The sequence below is a fragment of the Sipha flava genome, unplaced genomic scaffold, assembly GCF_003268045.1.
Source record: "Sipha flava isolate LNK unplaced genomic scaffold, YSA_version1 79_pilon_pilon, whole genome shotgun sequence".
Classification (NCBI taxonomy): Eukaryota; Metazoa; Arthropoda; class Insecta; order Hemiptera; family Aphididae; genus Sipha; species Sipha flava.
In genome coordinates, this window is record NW_020273620.1 from 646,623 (window position 1) to 668,883 (window position 22,261).

General features: G+C 31.9%; 1 protein-coding gene across 4 annotated transcripts in view; it reads right to left on the minus strand.

Annotated features, from left to right (window-relative positions):
- Window positions 1-22,261, minus strand: part of LOC112692944 (zeta-sarcoglycan) — a 106,082-nt gene that overhangs the window by 13,854 nt on the left and 69,967 nt on the right. For 2 of the 4 annotated variants that reach the window (XM_025567767.1, XM_025567766.1), the window contains one exon: window positions 1,524-1,642. In XM_025567767.1, the coding sequence (XP_025423552.1) occupies window positions 1,524-1,642 (119 nt within the window). Of the gene's footprint in view, window positions 1-1,523; window positions 1,643-13,323; window positions 13,680-22,261 lie in introns of those variants that run through there. The other 2 variants (XM_025567769.1, XM_025567768.1) reach the window with 2 other exon arrangements.

The window sequence follows — 22,261 nt, forward strand, 5'->3', positions numbered from 1 at the left end:
AATAATAATAATAATAATAATAATAATAATAATAATAATAATAATAAAAGTAATAATAAAGGATAATAATAAATCAATCGTCTGCTGAAATTAATAATTTTTTATGCTTTTATGATTTACTCAAGTCACGGTTTACATTTATTTTCCAATAAGCGCTTAATACTTATATTAATTTCTCATTCTTGCCGCTTTTAAAACTCTCCGTTGCAGCACCGATCCCTGCGAGTTTTTCGTTCGAACTAATAAAAGGATCGTGGTCCAAGTCAAACTACTGCGGTCGTAGCTGGTGAACTCCTTCCTCATCGACAAAAGTTAAATATTAACTGTTTATCGGTAATTGTTAAAAAAAAAACTTTTTACCACTGCCGGAACCGCACACGCCATTTGAACGACAATAAAACCGTACGAGCGTGTTTACATTTTCCACCCCGTACTTTTTAGATTTTTTGGGCTCGACCGTGCCTCCGTGAATTTCAACGCAAAATCGTTTTCGCTATTCATATTTTCAGTTTTTTCATCGTTTTACCATAAGAAAAATCTATATACTTGGATAGGAATATGATAGATTTAATTAATTTATTTATTGTAATTTAATGAAAATGAATTAAAAAGTTAGTTCTGGCAAAAAAATATTGTTCGAACGATAATTACTAAACGGTCGTAATAAGAAGAACATAAAACGAGGTTTTCGGGAAAAAATACTGCAAGATGGGAACGAACAAAGTTGTTGTGGAAAAGACGACGATGACGAGGTAACAAAACAGAAAACAAAAATGAATATATGGACGAACGAAAAATGCCAGCGGCGCGATATCAAGACCGACACATAACCAAAATAACAAAAACGTGATTTTATTAATATGCATAATTAGACGAAAGAAAAACAAAAAACAGATTAGCAACAGGATGTCTCACAGTGCGCGGTGCATATAGCCATAATAATAATATTAACAACAAGTTGCATAATAATAAATAACTCGGATGCATCTTGCTCAAACAACCAGGGATGATTCAATGAGGGGGGGGGGGAAGGGAACTAAAGCCTCCAGCCGCTAGTTGAGAGAGGCCACTATGTGTCTTATCACTTAATTGTGACTATACTACAAATACACTATACTTATTACGAATTACTAAATCTGAATAAATGCAATGAAGTGTTGTTTTGGGGAAAGGGTAACAAAAAGTAATAGCCCTTCTTATATTATTACCAGCCCTGGTTACCATTTATCACTGTAAATATTTATCAGACGATTATTACAACTAAAAACGATCAGTAGATTATTTGTAATTGCATTCTTTTATCGCTACCGTTTTATGTTTAAAACTTAATTTATTGTTAACTTTTCAAGTGACTGAAATTTTGGGCTAGCGTTTTACAACCGGTTCGTTAAAAATATAACGCACTATGCTTGTACATCTACAACTGCAGCACATACAGCCGTGGCGCGCATTACTATTCTATATTAAAAAGTAGTAGGAAGCGGACGGATTATTTAAATAATATTATATTGTAATATCTTTACCTGGGCATGGTTTTCGAACGGAAGTAATCGGTTGTCGTTCTGCCACCGATACCGCAGTACACATCGTTATCTATTCCAATGCCGCCGTTGTGGGTTGTCGCCGATTCAGTAGAATGCACCTGAAACGGATAACAAAGTTTAATGAAATGTCCCCGTAATGTCATAACAATAATACGAGATTTGTATGTACGGTTAAAAACAATGGTGCAGGATGAGGGATGATTTCGCAATAATTTCAAGTGAAAATCACGTTTATACGATCTATATAAGATTTATACGTACGTAATACGTTAATTATGGGTAAGTGTGTTGTCCATTGGTTGGACGTTCAAAACTTCTGCATAATATTTCAAAATCAAACAACAATATAATATATCTAACAAATTCGCTAAAATTCTAAACAATAATACAAATAATGTAAAATTCGATTTTAAGACTAATAACAATTTAATCAAATATATAAAGAATATAATTAAAAATCCCACAAAATATCATCCTTTTTTTGAAAATTCTGGTATGTATAAATTCATAAATGTAATTATAATTTAAATAAAACAAATAAACCTTTTAAAATAAGATAAAAAACACATTTCTGAAATAAAATGAAAAAAACTGCCCATAGTTAAAAATTCGCTAAACATGTTTTAGAAAATAACTAATATTTAATTTGATACCAATACTAGCATGGAAATATTAAGTACCCAAAATAACATAAACCTTAATTCAGTTTTAGATGAGTTATACATATAAATTGAAATAATTAAATAATCATTTTAATAACATTTTAAATGTACAAATCGATTTTAAAAATAATATCTTATACCATACATTAATAATAATTAATTAATATAATAATAAATAATAACCAAAGTATTTATACTTTTTATTATATCTATGATAAATAAGGACTGATTTTAAATAATCTCTCCAATGAAAATAAATTATCTCTATGTTAAACGGCTAATTTTTTTCAATGTATACCGTCCTTCTTTATTTTATATGCAGTCGCGATTTTATAGACTTTGTATAATATACTTGATGATAAATTTGAAATTCGAAACCTCTCGTACATAACAAATATAACAATTCTATAGGCTAAGCATTTATTTACCTATTTATTTATTTTTATATATAAACTATTTATTTATATATTCATAAAACGAGTATTAACTATTTACTAATTATTGTTTTATTTAATTACTTACTTATTATTTAAAAATAATTTTAATAATTATACGCACAAGAGTTACGAAATCTATTACATCAAAACTGCTTTAAAACGTGGTTCCGTGCAATAGCGATCTTTGAGTTTTTTTATTTGAATAATAAAACTTTATTGGGTTTATCAAAACTATACTGTACTAAGAAAATATAAATTGGTGGTTTATTTGAAATTCTTTTTCGTTTACCGAGAACGAACAGCGTACCTTTTGAAACAGTTCAGTGAACAATTTAAAAATAGTTTGGGGCCCCTAGAAATATAACAAAACGTTTAAATGGCTTCGTTTAAACATAGTAACTGCTTCTTTTTGATTTCAAAACGTTTAAACGGCTTCATATAAAATTATTAAAGGCTTAAAAATATGCAGGGCCACGAACAATGAATGAACGGTACATCAAACGGGAAGAATACCATTGATCATTGATACAACTAATACAATTGATACACGATACCATGAAAATGATGATAAATTAATTATTCATTAATTAAATAATATTTAGATGGAACACATGAGTTTATTATATATTATTGAGCTGCTCACTGTTTAAAAGAAATAGTACATTTGTTGTATGAAAGAAAAGTACTTAATATGGTTTTTGATTTCGACCGTCATTATTTATTTAAAATATGTTAGAATTATAATAGATACAAAGAAATAACAGAGTGCATTTATCAGAATGCACAGAATAATTTATACAAACGAAAAACACATCGATGACACAGACTTACGATATGACGTGTCTCGTCGACGAGTCCGCAATGACTGGCGTCTACCGTGATGCTGCCTCGGCCGACGTCAGTCAGTGCAACCAATCCATTACATAATAAAATGCATTAAAAGAGAGCTAACAAAGGGTTTTATAATTTTTTTTAGTTGGAAAAACTAATATTTTAAATTAAAAAAGAAAAAGGTTATGAAAAGGACTAAGCGTGTTAATTATTTTCAAATGTGGGTATTAACTACCTTAAAAGCTTAGGTAAAGTTAAAAAGTTAATTTTTTTTGACTATTTTGCTTAACTATTTTTTTTAAATAATTCTATACTATGATGATATAAAAAAGTCTGTTAATTTTCTTGATAAATTTTACGTACATACGAGTACATATATATACTATATAAACCTATACAATAGTGTATTTTTAGGGGTGTCCCGGATATCGACCCCCCCCCCTTTTCCCAAAAGAAATAAAAGGCATGAAACGCAAAATTAAGACACTTAAAACTTTAATAAACGAATGAGGAAAATTAAACCACAATCATCAAGTACAAAAATCAAACAATCGAAAACTCCGTGTGTCCTCGATCATTATTTAATTTACTTAGTATCTTTCAAATATTTTTATTCATACCTTTTAGATGTGATAATATTGGTATGGTAAATTAAAATTACAAAAAGTTCTATATTTTGACCATGTGAACGCAACAGACCTTTGTGCTTTTGTGGTATATTGGTTTTTAGGATGTAGACATTAATCCAAAATACATGAAATACATAAAAAAAAGCGTTTCACCATAATATTATAATTTTCACTAACAAATAAATATTCATAAACTATTATGTTTCGCGTGCAATTGTGTAAATTGAAAATATTGGAAGTTAAAAAATGGTTCGTACTAACATACATACTTTTGTATTGGAAAACTAACAATTTTTTTAGATTTTACTTGGCGTAGGTCGGAGGTTGGGTTGAACGTATATAATGTTTAGTTTAAACAATTCGAAATTTCAGACGAGTAAAATTAATGCCTAGTTTGACTAGACTACTTTACATTGTTATTCTTCTATGTCACAGTTTAAAATATACTTAAGTGCTGTTTGTAATATCGTCGTGCGTATGTTTGAACAGAAGCATGTGTCCGCGCGTTCAGCGTTTTCAAACGAGTGGACCAAACGACTAGATTCGAGTTTTCGATAAATGTTCGAGAGTCGCGAGCCAACCGTAATATTTGATATCTAACACTATTGCGGTGCGACACAAAGGATTTTTTCATAATATAACTATGCAAACTAAATTAAGGTGTTTATATTATGTCAACATACTTGAATCGAGCTCAATACTATTCTGAGTATATGCGTACAATAACGCATAACAGCGAGCAACTATTATATTATGAAGCCCATTCCTTCAACAACAATTATTTTCCATCCGTATATGGACATTTTATATTTTCTCATCGAATAATACCATTATTATGTTTAACGATGGACAATAATACTTGAATGATACCAATAACCGTAAAACCACATACCTAACTATTCATAACGATATGTTATTACAACTTTTGTTCTTTATTACTGCAAGTACGAGGAACGTCGACGATTTTAACTATAATAATTTATGATATTAGACCGGTGTAGACTTATTGTATTCAACTTGTTTCGTGACGAGTAAGCATTTATAATTCTTAAAAATATTATATTTCGATTTCAAAATTTTGATGGAAAACTCTCGTAGTATTAAACGTAAATGGACGATCGTGCAATACGCATAATGTACTGTATATAGGTACCACATTTTACTAAATACACAGCGATCCACTCGATTTCCATATATTTCTTTTGTTTGTCATTGTATTGAAAGCACGTGTTTTATACGTTCAATCGCGATATTAGCATTAGTTGTTTAAACGTAAAAAGTGCAACTTTATTTTTTTCCAGACTACGGTTATTATTTATAATTTCGTGTACAATTGTTAAACTTTTATGTGTTTTGTGTAACCATATCGATTTTATATAAAACAAAAAATTTATGAACCGTCGGATATATATAATATATTGCACTATGCACGACGGATTGTATATTATTTCAGCCGTCACGTACTCTCTAAAAGTCATCTTTACCAATATAATTATGTTTCGCGGATGAATATTATTAATCATTTTTGAAGGTCGGTTTGGCCGTGCGTACATAACAGTTATAGCGATTGGAATGCTGCGCGACAGATTCCTCAGCGAAAAAAAATGCGGCAGGCTCGAATAATAAATCCTTTCGAACAGTACGCGCCTACACGTCAATCCGATTGCCGTAATTTACGATATCGGCATCGCGAATCCGAGTATATAAGTATTAGTAAAATATCTGCGGCTCTCGTCATCATTAATTAAGCATACGATTAGTTGAGAATGAGGCTATTTCTGTAAATCAATTTTGATTCGTAGGACTGAATCAATGGGGAGAGGCTAGATGGGGGCTATAGATCCTGGCCGAAATTTGAAAGACACCACGATGTGTTGAATTATTTATTTTTATTTTTATAAATTAAATAAATAAAACATTATTTCAGATTTCATTCAAAATTCATGTTTCATATGGAAATAGACTTGAATACTTTATTACCGACGTACAATTATAGTGGTCGTCGCTTGTCGCGTTTAACTCCCAAAGAGCTTCACCAAAAGTAATTGCCCCTTGTGTATTACCACTGTAATCCGGCCTTGCCGATACGCGGACGGAAAAATAGATTATCCCCGTGTCCCGTTGTCGTAATTATTAGGACTTTATTACCTATAACATTTGCTCGAAATTTTTTTTATCGATTCTTTCCGCTCGATTATTTACACGATACGGCGATTACCATACATTTATTAAGCCTGTAGTAGGGATGAAAAACCTATGGCACGTGAAATAATGATGAGGTTATGCGAAAAATGAAAATGTTTACTGTATAACAATTTTATTTTAATTACGAAAAATAAAGTGACAACGTTTCACTTTGAAAATAGTAATATTGAATAATTTCTCAATTTTTTTTCTTCACCTTATTTGCGTGGGTCACTTTTTTAGAAACGAATTTTATTATATCTTATTTAAGAAATCGACCAACAGACGAAATTCATGGGTATTTAATACATAATACCAAGTCCTTTAAAGTTATTATAAACCAATCATATAAATGGGATCGAAGGAACAATGAAAAAAATTATGCAAATAAATGAATATTAGTTAAATACATAAATATCTCAATAAAAATATGATTTTTAGATTATAGATTCTGAAGGAAACGAAAAATATTAAAATTTCACCATGATGTGTATTTTTCTTTGTGTGTTTGTACACATAATTACAACTAGAAAAAGTTACAATCATAAAAAACCTTCCGATAAAAAATGTTAACTAGATGGTTCATTAGAAGGTCAATATACGAATTTATAAATATTTTTCTAATAATTTCGAAAAACTGATGAAATGTAATTAAAATACGGAAAAATTTTCGGTATAAATAAACCGAATTTTTGACTTTTTCACTACTCGAAGAATAATATTTATAGAGACTGACTAATCAAAAAAATTTATTAAACTGAATGTTCATATCTTTTAAGCTTTTTTTCAAAATGTCGATAAAGTTATTTTTTATTGACTAAAAGGTCTTGAAAATGTAATATAAATATTTTTATAATATCTACCTATAACTGATAAATTAAATGAATGAAAAAAATAAACTTAATTTTTAAAAAAAAAAATGTAGGACCGTTTAACTATTAAATATGGACAAAACGATAAACGGTATTTTTGTGGTTAAAACTCATTAAACTTTCAATTTTTATTCTTAAGATTTGAAAATTGAATAAAAGATTATTCATAATATTTATTTTTTTTTACCAAAAATAAAAAAAATTAGTGGAAGGTATTAAGAATGTTTTATAAGCTTCATAAAATGAAATTTTGACGAAATTGGATATTTCAACGAATTGCCATCCCACTAAGAAATATTAATTGCTTAGTTGTTATTCTATTTATTTAAATTGTAAAGACTCAAAATTATTATGGACAATATAAATTAGTATATCAAATATATTTTATAGTTTTGATTTATTATAATGAATTTTGTACTATTTATAGATACTTGACATTTTCAATTTTTCCAAATTTTAGATTAAATTTTTATTGCGAGCACTAAAAGTTTAATCAACTTTATTCTGAAATTTGTTTCTTCTACTCCATTAACCATTGTACATATATAAACGGATCCAACCGATTTCTTTCAATTGAAATTGTTTTTTCGGGAGAATTGGTACATCGGTCTCAAGTTTAAAAGATCAATACAGCAATATAATTTACCCATCCCTGTATCTTACCCGACCTGGGAGTTTTGCTCATTTTTTGTTAAATCTTTTATTACTTAAACTAAATTATTTCTGGCATGTAATTGTAGAAAAATTCGCTACTCCTGACCTAAAGGAATAATTTCTTAATCATGATTTAATGTTTATCGATAAAATGTTTACAATCATTTTTGTTAGTTCAAAATTTGTACAGACAAAAACGTCGATAAAGAAAAACATCCTTAATGAGACCACTTCCAATGTCATTCATTTGTATATTATACATTTAATCGAACGTTAATGATGTGTGCGTATATATTATAATTAAAATAGGTTCGCGCGATGATATGAAAACTCGCGAGTTCCAGATTTACTTTGTAAGTTTGTCAACGTGTGCGCATAACGTGTATATCATTGGTAACAAGAAATTAACACGAAAAAATAAAAATAAACCGTTTCAACATTGTCGTTCACGACCAACGCGTGTGTAGTCGCGATCGACCCTTTGACGAAGGAAATCAAGTGATGCGAATTTAAGTGTTTACAGTGTCGATAACAATTTTAACGGTTTATTAATTCGACACTTCACGGTATTACGATGCGGTTGCTTAATTAATTTAAAACATTATATCTTTCGTGATATTGTTAATAATAAAATATTGCCATCGGAGTTTATATTTATCACAAAAATACATTTCTTAAATATACATACGAGTAATTATTATTAATTCAATAATTATAGAAATCGATCGAATATTTGAACTGTGATAAATATTAATTTGTGGATTCCATGTTTTTAATATTTATAACTGATATTGTGTAATAATATTATGAATGATTATTCGAATTAATGTTATTCGACAAATTATAATTATCTATGCGTCAATAACAGTTGTATAAGAATATTTGATTATGTGTGTATCATAATTTTTACAAATTGTTATTAAATTTTTTAATTGCTAATCTACACATCTAAATGTTCATAATTAATTATGAGCTATAACAATCAGGGTTGGACTAGGCCACCGGGGCACCGGAGCATGCCCCGATGGGCTGCTGTAATTTTGGTTAAATAAAATTACTTAGATTTTTTTGTTTTTAATTTAATGCGTCTATCTTCTATTCGTAAAATAAAATAAAAAATATCGTCGTGTATCATGACATTACTAATGGATGCGGTGACACAGGATTAGGTAACTCGGAGTTTGAAAATTTAACATTTTTAATGTCGCGATAGGCCAATTGATAACAATGATTTCATCAGAATATTTATAAATAGAAAAATTGTAGGAAATTTGAATACAAAAGATGTGTACAATATGTTAATCATACGAAATATCGTTTGCGTTTGTTCAAACAACATTTTATTAAAATAAAATGTTGGTATGGGTTATGGTCTTAGAAGATTAATTTTCTAAGACCATGGTATGGGTAGACATTGTCACGCAATATATTCGATAGCGAAATTGTTTTTCGATAATAATAATTTTTATAAGATTTATTAGACTTTTATTCAAAAACATTTTAATAGTTTTGACGTTCAGTCAATAACAAGTCTGTTACTAGTTTCCAACCTTAATGGACCTTTGGGCCACATTCACAAATTAAAAATGGTTCTAGAGCCAGACAATATAAAAAATGTATATGAAATTCAATGACATTTGCCAGTTTTGAAATTTACTGTGGACCGCATAAAAGAGACATTAGTTGCCGACCCCACTGTTCTAACTCAATTAAAATTAAATGTATGAACATATTTAAATCAAATCATTTTTTATGGTGTAAAATTTATCTTAATAGGTAGGTCATTATATCAATATTATAGATAAGATATATTATGCGTAAACTAGATTTATTTAAGGTATAACATTAAATATTCAAATATTCAAATGTACTTGTGTGAATATTGTTTTTTGAGTTACCAAGATACATTTTCAGTTAAACAATAATTTGATCAGGTACCTACCTACTTATAAAGTTCCATTGAGGCCGTTCGAAATTATTTTGCCTGGGCCGAGCTATAAAGCTAGTCAAACCCTGATAACAATTAATTTTAAGTACGTGGAATGAAATATAAATCATATTGAGAGTTTTTTTTATATGTATTTTTAAATTATGTTGAACTTTTTTATAACAAAATAATATAAAAATCATTCAAATAAAATTTGAAAAATTTATTTATTTATTTTAAGACATTACACAGTACTTTTCTATAAAATTTATTTTTTGTTTGTATTTTATATGATTTGTTACTATGTTTTTTAAACATAAAAATTAATTTTCGAAGTTTATAAGCTGAATACGAAGAAATAAAATTAAAAACAATTCGTTGATAACTAACAGAAGAAAAATTGTTGAGTTTTTTTTTTTTTTTAAACAAATTATTTTGAGTAACTTTGGAAAAAAACTTACGTTAACAAGTATGAAATTAAAAAACATCGAAATAATATCAAAATTATCATCGTTAGTCGACATGTGATCATTATTTTAGGATAGCGGTTCCCAACTTTTTTGAGACTATTATCCATAAATCAAGTTAGATATTAACAAATATCCCTCCCTCCTAAAAAAAAAGTTTAAAAAAAAAGTAAAAAAAATAACAAAAACAAAATATACAATATGATTATATTTATAATTTATGCAAACGTTGTGAAAAAGAGATCGGTATTTTTAAGGCTTTTTCAATAATAATGGAAATTCGCCATAAATTTTTTCGCTAAAATGTTGACAGATGTATGTTTTAAAAATCTATTTTCAATGTGTTGTCTTCACGAAGTCTTAAGAATTGTGCTTTGATTTCAATTTCAATATTTGGGAATACACTTTCATCCACTGAAAAGGGTCCTACGCTCAAGCATTTACATGACGATTTATCAAACCTGGAAAATATTTACCGATTGAATCTACTACTGATAATAAGTGGAGAGTTATTTGGTCTTTGAATGACCACTTTCAATTATTTTCGTCGAGCACCATTGTTAGTTTTGAGGACATTGAAATGTTCTGAACTTTTGCTCTACATTAGTAAAATTGTAATTTATGAAGAAAACTAGCAACCTTATCACGAGCAGTTAAAATATACTTTCCTAGAAAACTGAAATTAATTATATTCATTTCTCCAAAGAAATCCGAAAGATATGCTAGTTTAGAAATAAACACACTATCCGTTATTTTGGCTTGAAACTTTTTCTCCTTCATTAGCCTGATTTTTTCCTTTCCAGAAACAAAGCAATTTCTTCTCGAACCTCAAGTATTTTTAAACGCAGCTTCTTTACGTTATTACGCTTACTCGTTTGGGCGTTTAATGCGTTACAATATTTTACAATTTATTAATATAAAATGTATTTAAGACTGACCCCCCCCACCATTGAAAATCTCTATTTGCGCCTATGCATATAATTCAATGTTGTTATAAAACGTTCCCGATAAACATATTTTGGACGGCTGGCGATCGATAGTGATAATATTATTTAATATTTTCGAATAAAATTAAAAAACTGGGAGGATACCTACTTTAATTATATGAGTAATTTTTGAACATGTTTATAATTATTTTTTTAAGTTTTGAATATGGATAATACTAATTAATAATCGTAAACAGTAAATATGTTAAATTCATCTTTTACCGTTTTTTAGTGCATATTTTAGCGACCACTATTGTGTTTTTAATCGATTTGTTAAGACCCTAATCTTAGTTATAACGTACAAACACACACACACACACACACACACACATAACATGTTCACGTAATACGTTTAACACAGGCAGGGACCGGACAGAGATTTCGCGGGATTTTACGCGCGTCGTGATTCGTGCAAATATAGTGACGGTCGTCGGACCACGCGCGTACACGAAAATACCGTGCAGTCGTGTTTTATCATCGCGCGCGGGTAAATATCATTAGACATTTTTTTTTTTTTTCATACGGTAGCGTCGATGATCTGCAATGGTATTTTTGGCAACCGTACAAGTGTTAGTTCGTACGCAAAAACAAAGAGAAGAATAATAAACCCGAGCGGGATAACACGTACGACTATCCTCGCGCAGGGCAACATAATAACAACATACATATTCATACGTGTTATACTGTATGCACATTCAACGCGCCGATGGTGTCGCGAATTCACGACGTTACGAGCGCGACCGAAATGAAACTAACAGTGAATTACGTGCGAGGTGTGACAGCGTATGGCATTTATGCCGTCAGATCTTTTCGTGGCACACCGTACGGTACGCCAAGTCGAAATATGTTCACGAGACGTATTATGACTGCATTGTGTACCGATGCGACGTATGATCAATGCGCGTCGTCATTCGAAAAACGCGAAAGATATGTGAACATTTATTGTACACAGGTGCGCACATACGTAACACGCGTAAACCGTCGTGAAATTTAATCTCGCGCCGTGCAACCGCTGGTTTATTTTTTCGTTTAATAATATCAGTGCGATCCGAACGAGAATACACGTATACCGAGTGCACCATTTTACGTTGCTGTTCGCGATTCACGTCTGAATATATTTAGATGAGCCGGGTCGCTCGCACCGTTCTCGGAACGTACGTCTAAACGGGTGGTGAGAAGACGACTGCACAGGAGGTACCCGTCCCGGGGGAGGAACAGGAAAAAAAAAACCGGGAAAGCCTCCACGAGGCAGTCGACATGCCCCGCCGCGACGAGCGTACTTTGTACCGTTACGCGTTGCTACGACGGACTTTTTGGTATAATATTACAAGAGCGACGATTATTGCCAGTAAATTAAATATAATAATAAACGCCGCAGAATATTGTGTGTTCCGTATACCGTTATGTATATATATATATATAACATTATCTAGTCGGCGGTGTATGTGTACGTGTATATATACAATATACAATTACTGATGTTGTTCGTTGTATACAGGCGCAACAACGCCGGCGGCTTGTGAATTATGATCGTAATAATAATAATAATAATCGCTGGTTATTTTGCATATAAATTGATCCTGGTCTGGCGCGGTTAGGGGTGTGTTTGTGTGTGTATGTGTGTGTGTGTGTGTCGTGGACGGCGGGTACGGCAACGCGTGTAATAATCGTCGTCGTCGTAGTCGAGGGCGGACGAGCGGACGGAAAGAAATTACACCAGAACACGATCGCGTCGCATAAAACACGGAGTGTTGTGCGTACAGATTTCGCGCGGCGGTCCAAGTGCGCGTACACGGGTATTATCATTATTATGTTCATCGCGTGGTTATACTGTAACGCCGCGCGAGGGTGAGCCGACGAATCGTTATTATTGACCAAAGGCGTTCGACAAAATAAGCAGCTGTGCATTGTAATACTATTGCGACTGGAGGGGGGGGACCGCGATATCATCGTTGCTGGAAAAAAAAAAAAAATAACGGTGTCGCGGTCTTCGGATGTGGCACGTTGAGCTGGACGAAGGACCTGGACGGTGGAAAGGTGCACGGCGGCGGCCGATCAACATTAACCGATCGCGGAAATCGCTGAGCGCGTAAGTGCCCACGGGCGTCCTTGTCGGGACAACATATTTACCACGTACGGCTGCGCCCAGGTGTGTGCGGGATTCAAACCGTCGGTGTCCGGTTAGCTGGCCGTGTCGTCCCGGAACCACTGCCGGCGGCGCGAGTCCGCGCGATAACACCGAATCGGTGCGTGCGCACCGGCAAGGAACCAGGCGCGGGGAACTGATGTTCTAGCGTTGGCGATCGCCGTCGTCCCGTCGCGTCCTGGCGTGCAGAGACCGCGCGCGCGATCGCACCACGAACGTTTCGCCCGCGAATATTACGACTTGCGTACGACACGACACGTGTGCGCGGTGTGCCCGGCGGCGGTCGCGGATGATTCGCTCGCGCGTCGTTCCGCGTCCGCCGAACCGTTTGGACGACGCGCACCGGGACCTCGTGTTGGAGGGGGGGGGATGGGGAGATCGCGTTTTTCGTACGGTCGTCCGCGACCTATTGGCGGCACGCGGCCGTACGCACGCGGCGACGTTATTTTAAGACGGACGCGCCACGCACCGGACGTCCACGCGAGCACGGTGGCCGCCCCGTTCTATTTTTAGGCCGCCTCGTATCCCGGCTCGCTGCGGCGATCCCTAGGCCTGGACCGAGCGCGTTTCCCGGCCAGGTGCGACCGTCCGCGCGCATCACTCGAGTGGAACGCGGACGAGAAATCGCACGATTTGTCGCAACTGACAATCGACGACCAGCATGGGCGCAACTAGAGCCCAAATATTGGGGGTGCTGAAATTGCTGAAAATAAAATTAAATGGTGTTTAACAGTAAATACTCCAGATTACATAGATCTGAAAAAAAATTAACAGGAATGCTATAATTGAATTCAGGGGTGCTGAAAACCCTATTACACCCCCCTAGTTGCGCATATGATGACCAGATAAGTGCGAAATGTTACATCAGTTGAAGAGAGTAAGTACCGGCAAGGGATACTTACGAATAAAAATAAAACTACTCGTGAATAATAACTATTTAAAAATAAAAAAACGTATATATATATTTATTTGAATTGAAAATACGTTTTATAGTTTTCTTTATTTATTCTTTATTATTATTTATTATTATTCTTTATTTATGGTTATAAGTTGAAGGCCACAAATCTAAAACTTATAAATAGTTATTTCGATGGAAATACTATTTCAGTAATTTCGACGACGGTCGTCGTTTCAGTAAAACTGACGTCCGACAGGTTCAATCGTAACATGGTTTGACTTATCGGACGAAGGGGGGCCGATGAGAATAAGTCGCGAATTAGATAATATGTACCCTCTTGCTGAGTCGTTCCTTTATCCAAAATTTTCGCAGTTGCGTCGACAACGTTTAGTACTTAACAATTCACAAGTTCCGCACTTCGCCGGTGACCCATCGAAGCTTTGACCGATTTGTAGTGCACAATTTTCGAAACATCCTCGCAAGGACAATCAATGGTTATTGAATTCAGCCATGGTCATAGATGACCGGTGCCTCTCTTGAGCGAAATGATGATGGTCGTCGCAACACGGTCCGCGCGATTTTTCATTTGTAACCGATCACTATAGTTGACCGCCGCGCATTCTCTGCGAAGATACCACGATGTCGTCGATAAAGTCTCGGATCGTTCGCAATCGATGACTTACCGCCGCCGATATAATTTGCGTTTAGCTGACGATTCATAATTTGACGTACTCGATTTTCACGATACTCGATACACACGATACGCAAAACTCTGGCATTATCAGACATTGACTAGTGGATTTATTTTTTATATTTTCTATTGTTCTTTTTTCATCTCGACATACGTATAATAACAAAGAAGCCGCCACTACCGGCGCAAAGCCAATTTACACTCGCTGCACACGCGATATTTTACGAGTCGTAATGGAATACTAGAACTTTCGCAGTCGCCCCGTCGGACTACTACATTTTTATTTCACATTCTATCCGTATAGAATATTACGATTCCAACGATGTACACTTACTGCTGTAGCCGTCACCTATAAGACTTACCTATATGTCGCATGTACGTGTATGCCGCCGCGGTAATACTGTTGTACCAAATCGTATTACGTCTCTACCGCGTATAACCATTTACCACGTAACACGATTATAGAAAGATATAGTGTTGATTATTATATTAGGGTAGAGTGCACGCATTGTTTTCTTCAGTCTGCGGCTTATGTCCGATCAAAGAGCAAAGATCATTCGCGATATTGTGTAGTATATAGTGTATACAATTCTAAACTCTTTATTTACTACTTCTTAAATTAATCGATTCGTAGTTAAACACTTAGCCGACGGTTATGGAAAGTACAAGAATTTTTCTAGAAAGCCTTGTTGCTTCAAAAGTAGGCGTACCACGCGCATGAGAAACGGGATACTTATGATTAGATTACGCCAGAGAATGATATGCTTTTGTTAATAACTGGGAAAATATTTCAGCGATCGAATTCCTGAATCACAGTATGTACATATATAGATCAAGGTAAACATTTAAATTAAATAAAACCGAACGTTTAAACTTAAGAAGACCAAGTCGTATATCAAAAACAGTGTAATGGATACAAATATTATCAATAGACATTTCGTTATTTTTGATATTAAACCAAAGTGCAATTTAAAATGTAATTTTTCTTATAGTATAATCGATGGCTCACTAATATTAAGTTATAACTGTAAAACGTTTTAGGTATTGTTCACATTCTTATCTTATATCATATTTACTTTTTATCTGTAAAACATTATAAAGGTCTATTTAATTATGTATATTTTTTTTAATTGTAGTTTTATCGATGATGTCTATTTTGCAGCTTCATGTTTTGTATCAAAACAAGACGTCGACTTTGGTTACATTTATGTGACACAGAACACACCTTTGCTAAAATAAATTATCACTGTATTCTACACATAAGAGACTGTGCCATCGGACGACTTTCTCTCTCCTTTTCGTTTCTAAAGGTTTGTAAGGCCTATTCGAGCTGATTTACGCCCTAGACGACAAAAGACTATCTGTCATCCGATACGTATGGATATAGTAAAACCTCAGAATCTGACACCGCAAGTTAATGACATTTTTAAGCATCAAAACACTCATATCAGGAGCCATAAGAGTTAACGCAGTCATATTATTAAAATTGTTTTGTCAAATTTTCTATGGATAAATTTATAATATTAATTTCTTGAATTAATAAAAATTATGAAAATTGTTTTTCAACATATGCAACAATTGTATAATGCTTATCGAAGATTTTTATTTTAATTCAAATGTTAACGCTTATTTAAACAGTAAGTATTACAATAAATACTTCGTGTCTGTATACTTAAATCTCAATTATATACTTAAACCCGTATCGTAGACAGTATTCCGGATCAGAATTGAACGTAGTGTAACATAAGTACGAGAAGAATACACCGTATGCATCGTCCATGTGATAATTCACGACCGTGCTCATTCGAGTCATTAATTTTTACTTTTGTTTATTTATTTACCGAAACTATATATATTCAGCGGCTATTTATGTGCCTGAACACACTTAATAATACAGCAATAGTGAACAATAAATTTTAAAAATATAGTATACTATAAAAACGTATAGTGGGTAACATCTTATTAAACATGGTTCGCAGTACGCCCGTGCCTATCAATATTAGTATTATAATACAGTAAATGCCTATTGATAATCCAGCACTGCGTAGACCCAGCACTATCAATAATTCGATGTATCTTTACCGCATCCCGCCGCTGTTAATTTTATTTTTGAATTATCGCTTTAATAATCCAAAGCAATCGATGCGGGGAATTGTTGAAAAAAATGTTCGATGGAAATTAACAAAATTTACAAAATTGTAGGTATCACAAATTATTTGAAACCAATAAACTCTGCATGTACTAAATGAATACGTTTGAAAATAGACAATAATTCAATACAAATCTATTAGAAATAGAACATATTCAAATTCCTATACAATTTCTGTATGGATATATTTTCGATAATAGATCAGTATTCGAATTACCAGCACTGTACTGCGTATTATATTGTTATGTACACTGCATATTATTTACATAGTGGAAAATTGTCAACAACAGATCGCCGCCGTTTGAACCTCACCACCTACGCCACTACCTTATTTACTCATATATACTGCCTTATAGTCGTATATCCGATATCATACCATATTCTATTTGGTCACTTTACTGCCACCGGGCACACTCACTCCTATCCGGTATCCGCCGAACCGTGAGTTATTCAAAACATTTAGGGAGTAGATGACCGCATTTTCTCGGTTCGAACCACACGAATATATGAATTTAATATATTGTATTCGACATGAATAAAACATACGGTGGCTGGATCACACGCACGCACGCAAACCCTTGGTGTTGTTGCCAACTTCTCGATGAATCGATAATTAAGAGAATACTAAGCTACGCGTGAAAATAGCGTAACAAATCGGTTAACAACAGACTGCGTGTACGACGTGCACTCGTCCGCTTTATTTTTCTAATTGAAAGGTGGCGCGTTTTCCTTGGTGACCTTTACGATTCCAACCCATAATCTCGTAATCCTTTGATCGATATACATTATCTGTAACTTAAACACTTCTTTTTGACGTGAAATCCAAAATGCCCGGTGGATATTTTCACGCGACGCCACATGTTGGGGATTCTTCGACGACGATCATCCCTACACGATCCATAGCCACCACCACGTTCGGTGTCTTCTGTTGCTTAATCGACCGTGAGCTCGTGCATTGGCTTAATGGTCACAGCTACCTATTGCATCACTCGGTGCATTACGGACCATTAGAGCGGCGTCTATATAACATAAAACGTATATACCACCGCGGTAGCCCGACAGCCGTAAAAATGCGATTCGGTATTAAATTCCTCCACCACCGCCACCACCATCACTGCGTACGAAAATGTGGGTACAACAATAGAACGAGTAATAAAAATACCACGTCAACGCTATCCGTGGGAAGGAGGAGAGGAATACAGAGTGTGAAGAAACACGTCCGAATGGTGATACGAACCACCTGTAAATCCGCAATCCGTAATCCTGGATGGAAACGGGAAGTTCATATAATTCGCAACAGAAATGCGTCTCTCGTGTAACACTTAATATTAATAATTTGACACTGCACGAACGAAACGATGCGAAAATGATGTAACAATAAGCGTATACACTTACTGCTGATAGCTGTTTACAAATGTTTTCTGCGACTTTCAGATTTATTCACAGCGACGGTAGTCGAGTTCTATACTAGCTAGCTAGAATAAATCTACTTGTAAGCTCCTCGTAACTATAAACATTAATTTTAGAAAAATTAGAGTGAAACTCCTTGGTCAGATGAGATACAAGAATGGATTTTGTTAATTATTAACTTCTGAAAAAAAAAGGAATATAAATTTCGGGAAAATTGAAAATGGTTATAAACAGCACAAATTTTATAAAAGTATTTCAAATCTATGAATGTTTTAAAAAATATTAATCTAAGTACTGGGTAAATGTTTCGACTGATATTTATAGGGTAAAAAATAAAGAATTAGATGTTGAAACCTTTATCTCAAATAAAAATAAAAAAACAAAAATAACTTATATGTTTAACTTTAATGGAATTTCGTTAAAATATCGGATTTCGTTAAAATTTTATTTTGTTATGATTATAACACTTTTTTGCTACTTTCTAGTAATTGTTTTCATTTTTGATTATAAAATAATCTCATGAAAAAACTAGCATTCAATTTTCAAATCTTAAATAGAGAATATGATAGTTTTATAAGTTTTTAACTACATAAATGTAGCGGATTCCCGTGATTTTTATCGTTTTGTCAACATTTAATATTAAGATGCTAATACATTTTTGTTTAAATTAGGCTCAATTTTTATATTCAATCAGTAATAGATATATATATACATATATAAGAAATTTCGTATTAATTTTCAAGACTTTTCGTTAAATTAAAATAGTTTCATCCAAATTTTTTTAAAAAAAAAGCTATAGAAAAAAAGATTTTAATGCTTTCCAAAATGCTTAAAAGATTTTTTTAACTATACTATCAATAGAAAACTTTAATATAAGCAATTAGTGAAAATATCAAGTCTCTATGATTATTATTTAATGAGTTACTAAAGAAAAAAAAATTCGATTATATCAAAAACCAGTATGCTGTAAATTTCACAGATTATATAAGAGTACTTTTATTGAGTTTTTTACAACTTTTAAGAAAATTGTTAAAATATTCGTAATATAATATCTCTTTAAGTACCAACTAGATAAAGTTTTCTATCAAAAACTTTTTGTGACTGTGATGAGTCATTTAAATTCGTTATTATATAGAATGAATTTCTAACTTGGTCTGCTATAAATGAAGAGCATACGGAATAAAAATGTAGTTCTTACAACTTCCGAGCTTTAGTGATGACACGAAATAATAAAATAAAACGTATCATTTTAAAACTAATACATTTCTCGGTTCAACCAGTCTAAAATAATGAAGAACCTTATAAAATTTCATATTAATCATTCTTTGAGACTACTTTCTGAATGATTTATTATACACATTTAATTTTTTCGCATTCCAATTTATTACAAACCGTTAAGTATGTCATATTATATAATTAAAAGCTTAAGAAAATACAATACCACATACAGAAAAAATTATTGACTTCAGTTTTATAATGAAGTAAAATTAAATTAGAATAAATATTGTATAACTAATAAAATTAAAATATAGTCTTTTTTACTCATATTTATTAACATTTTGGTTTCGTGAAGGTAGAGTTAACTGGAGTATATTGTACAGCTAAAATACATTGTTTAACAGTTTAATTAAATCAATATTGTATAAGATATTTATTTATGAAGGGTGGTTAATGAAATAGAATAGCCGACTTGAACTTGATAAATGTTATAAAACATTATTAAACTTATTAAAAATATAACTTAGATTTTCGATCGACCACAAGCTAACTATAAAAATGTGTTTCAAGAAATTATGGATCGACACGGCCTCATTGAACACCTTCCTCCTCAACCCTTTTAATTAATAGATACAAATAATATGTATGTGTATTAATTAATACATTAACGTGGGACGCAAATGACCACGGAACAAAGACGACAATCTGTCGTGTTCTCCAAGCAAAAAATTTTGTTCACAAAACAATTTTCCATAAGCAGCAATAAGTAAAGTAATTATAAAACGGTCAAGTCGATGTCTATTATTTAAGAACTATTAAATTAAATATTTATATTTTCAATTTTTTCATATCGTTAAAGTATGAAATGGTCTACTTGAAGTAGATACATTAATGATTATGAATTAAAATTATTGCATATTATTTGGTTAATCAATAGTTAAATTTAAAACTTTTTTTCCTACATGAACTCATGAATTAATAATGGAAATTTATTATTAATGAAATTATATGAAATTGTCCCTATTGGTAAGTTGGTTGTTTATTATTATTATCTAAGTAACAATATAATTGTGTTTCAAATATTTTATACTAAATTTTAAAATATAAATATTAATAGCTGGTTGAAAAAGGGCAAAACTCCTAAATCCAGCGAGATATAGGGATGGTTGAACGGTATTGCTGTATTTATTTTTTAAACTAGAAATCAATGTGTCAATGATACATCTTGAAAGTTTATCGAAGAAATTATTCGAATTAAAGGAGATGGGGTACATCAGTATACTGATAATATATATATATTTCTAAAGATGATTTATTTAATAAAAGAACCCAATTTCTGAATAAAATAGGTTGAACTTTTAATGTTCTAACTTTCGTAAAAATATGCACCCAAAATGTTGGAAAATCGAAAATTTCAAGTACCTACAAAGAACGAAAACTTTAAAATACTTCAATATTGAGAAATCTCTAACAGTAAATAACTAATATCGTTTAATGAAAATTGGTCGAAACATCCAATTTCATGTAACGTTTATAATTCATTTTTGTTATTATTTAGAAAAATTTAAAACTTTGTATTTAACTTTGAAATCTAGATTATATAATTTAAAAATTAAATTAAATTTTGACACAAAAATGTCGTAGATTTTCGTAATTTTTATCGTTTTTTCTAAATTTAATATAAAAATATTAATTTTCCTTTTTATGAAATCAAACTCAATTTTTAAGCTAATATTTAGCTTTCCTGTGATAAAAGTATTTAGTGAAAATTTTAAGTTTCTACAATTATTATTTTTTTGAGTTACTATGAAAATAAAAATTCGATTTTGACGAGAACGAGTATTATGTAAAATTTTCATAATTTTTTGGCAAATTTGAAAAATGGCCACATTTAAAGTAAAAATATCAACTAGAAAATATTTTTTATCAAAAATATTTTATGATTTGTGATGATCGGAACAATTATTATGGCCTAAATCGCATTCACAAATATACAATACACACATAATGGTAAAACCAATACATTTATAAGCCTTTCATTTTTATATTTCACTTAGTATCTAAAAACGATAAATGCTTAAAATATTCAGGTACAGATACCCAACATATGTTTTAATAAGTATTTGAAGTACTTTATAAAACAACTTATTCAGATGAAGTATGAACACCTATAAGAATTATTAATATTAATTAGTGATTGAATAAACCAAATTGTCAAATATTTATGATATTAAGTATATATCATAAGTATATTATAGTACAACATCAATGTATTAGTGCCTAATTACAAGCAAGATTAATTTAACATAGGTACCTTAAGTAACAGGCATCATAATTTCATTTTTCTTAAATTTTGAATATAGATTATCATAGTAAAACACAAGTAACATTATTGACTGACTAAGACAGGTGCATGCAATGTGTTGAGTTTGGCTAGTGAACCATGATTGAAATACCTACATATATCAATGGAGAGTAACTGTGGTCTAGAGCCATTAATGATTGACCATAATAACAATTCAATAGTGGTTTTTCATCGTTTATGTATGTATAATT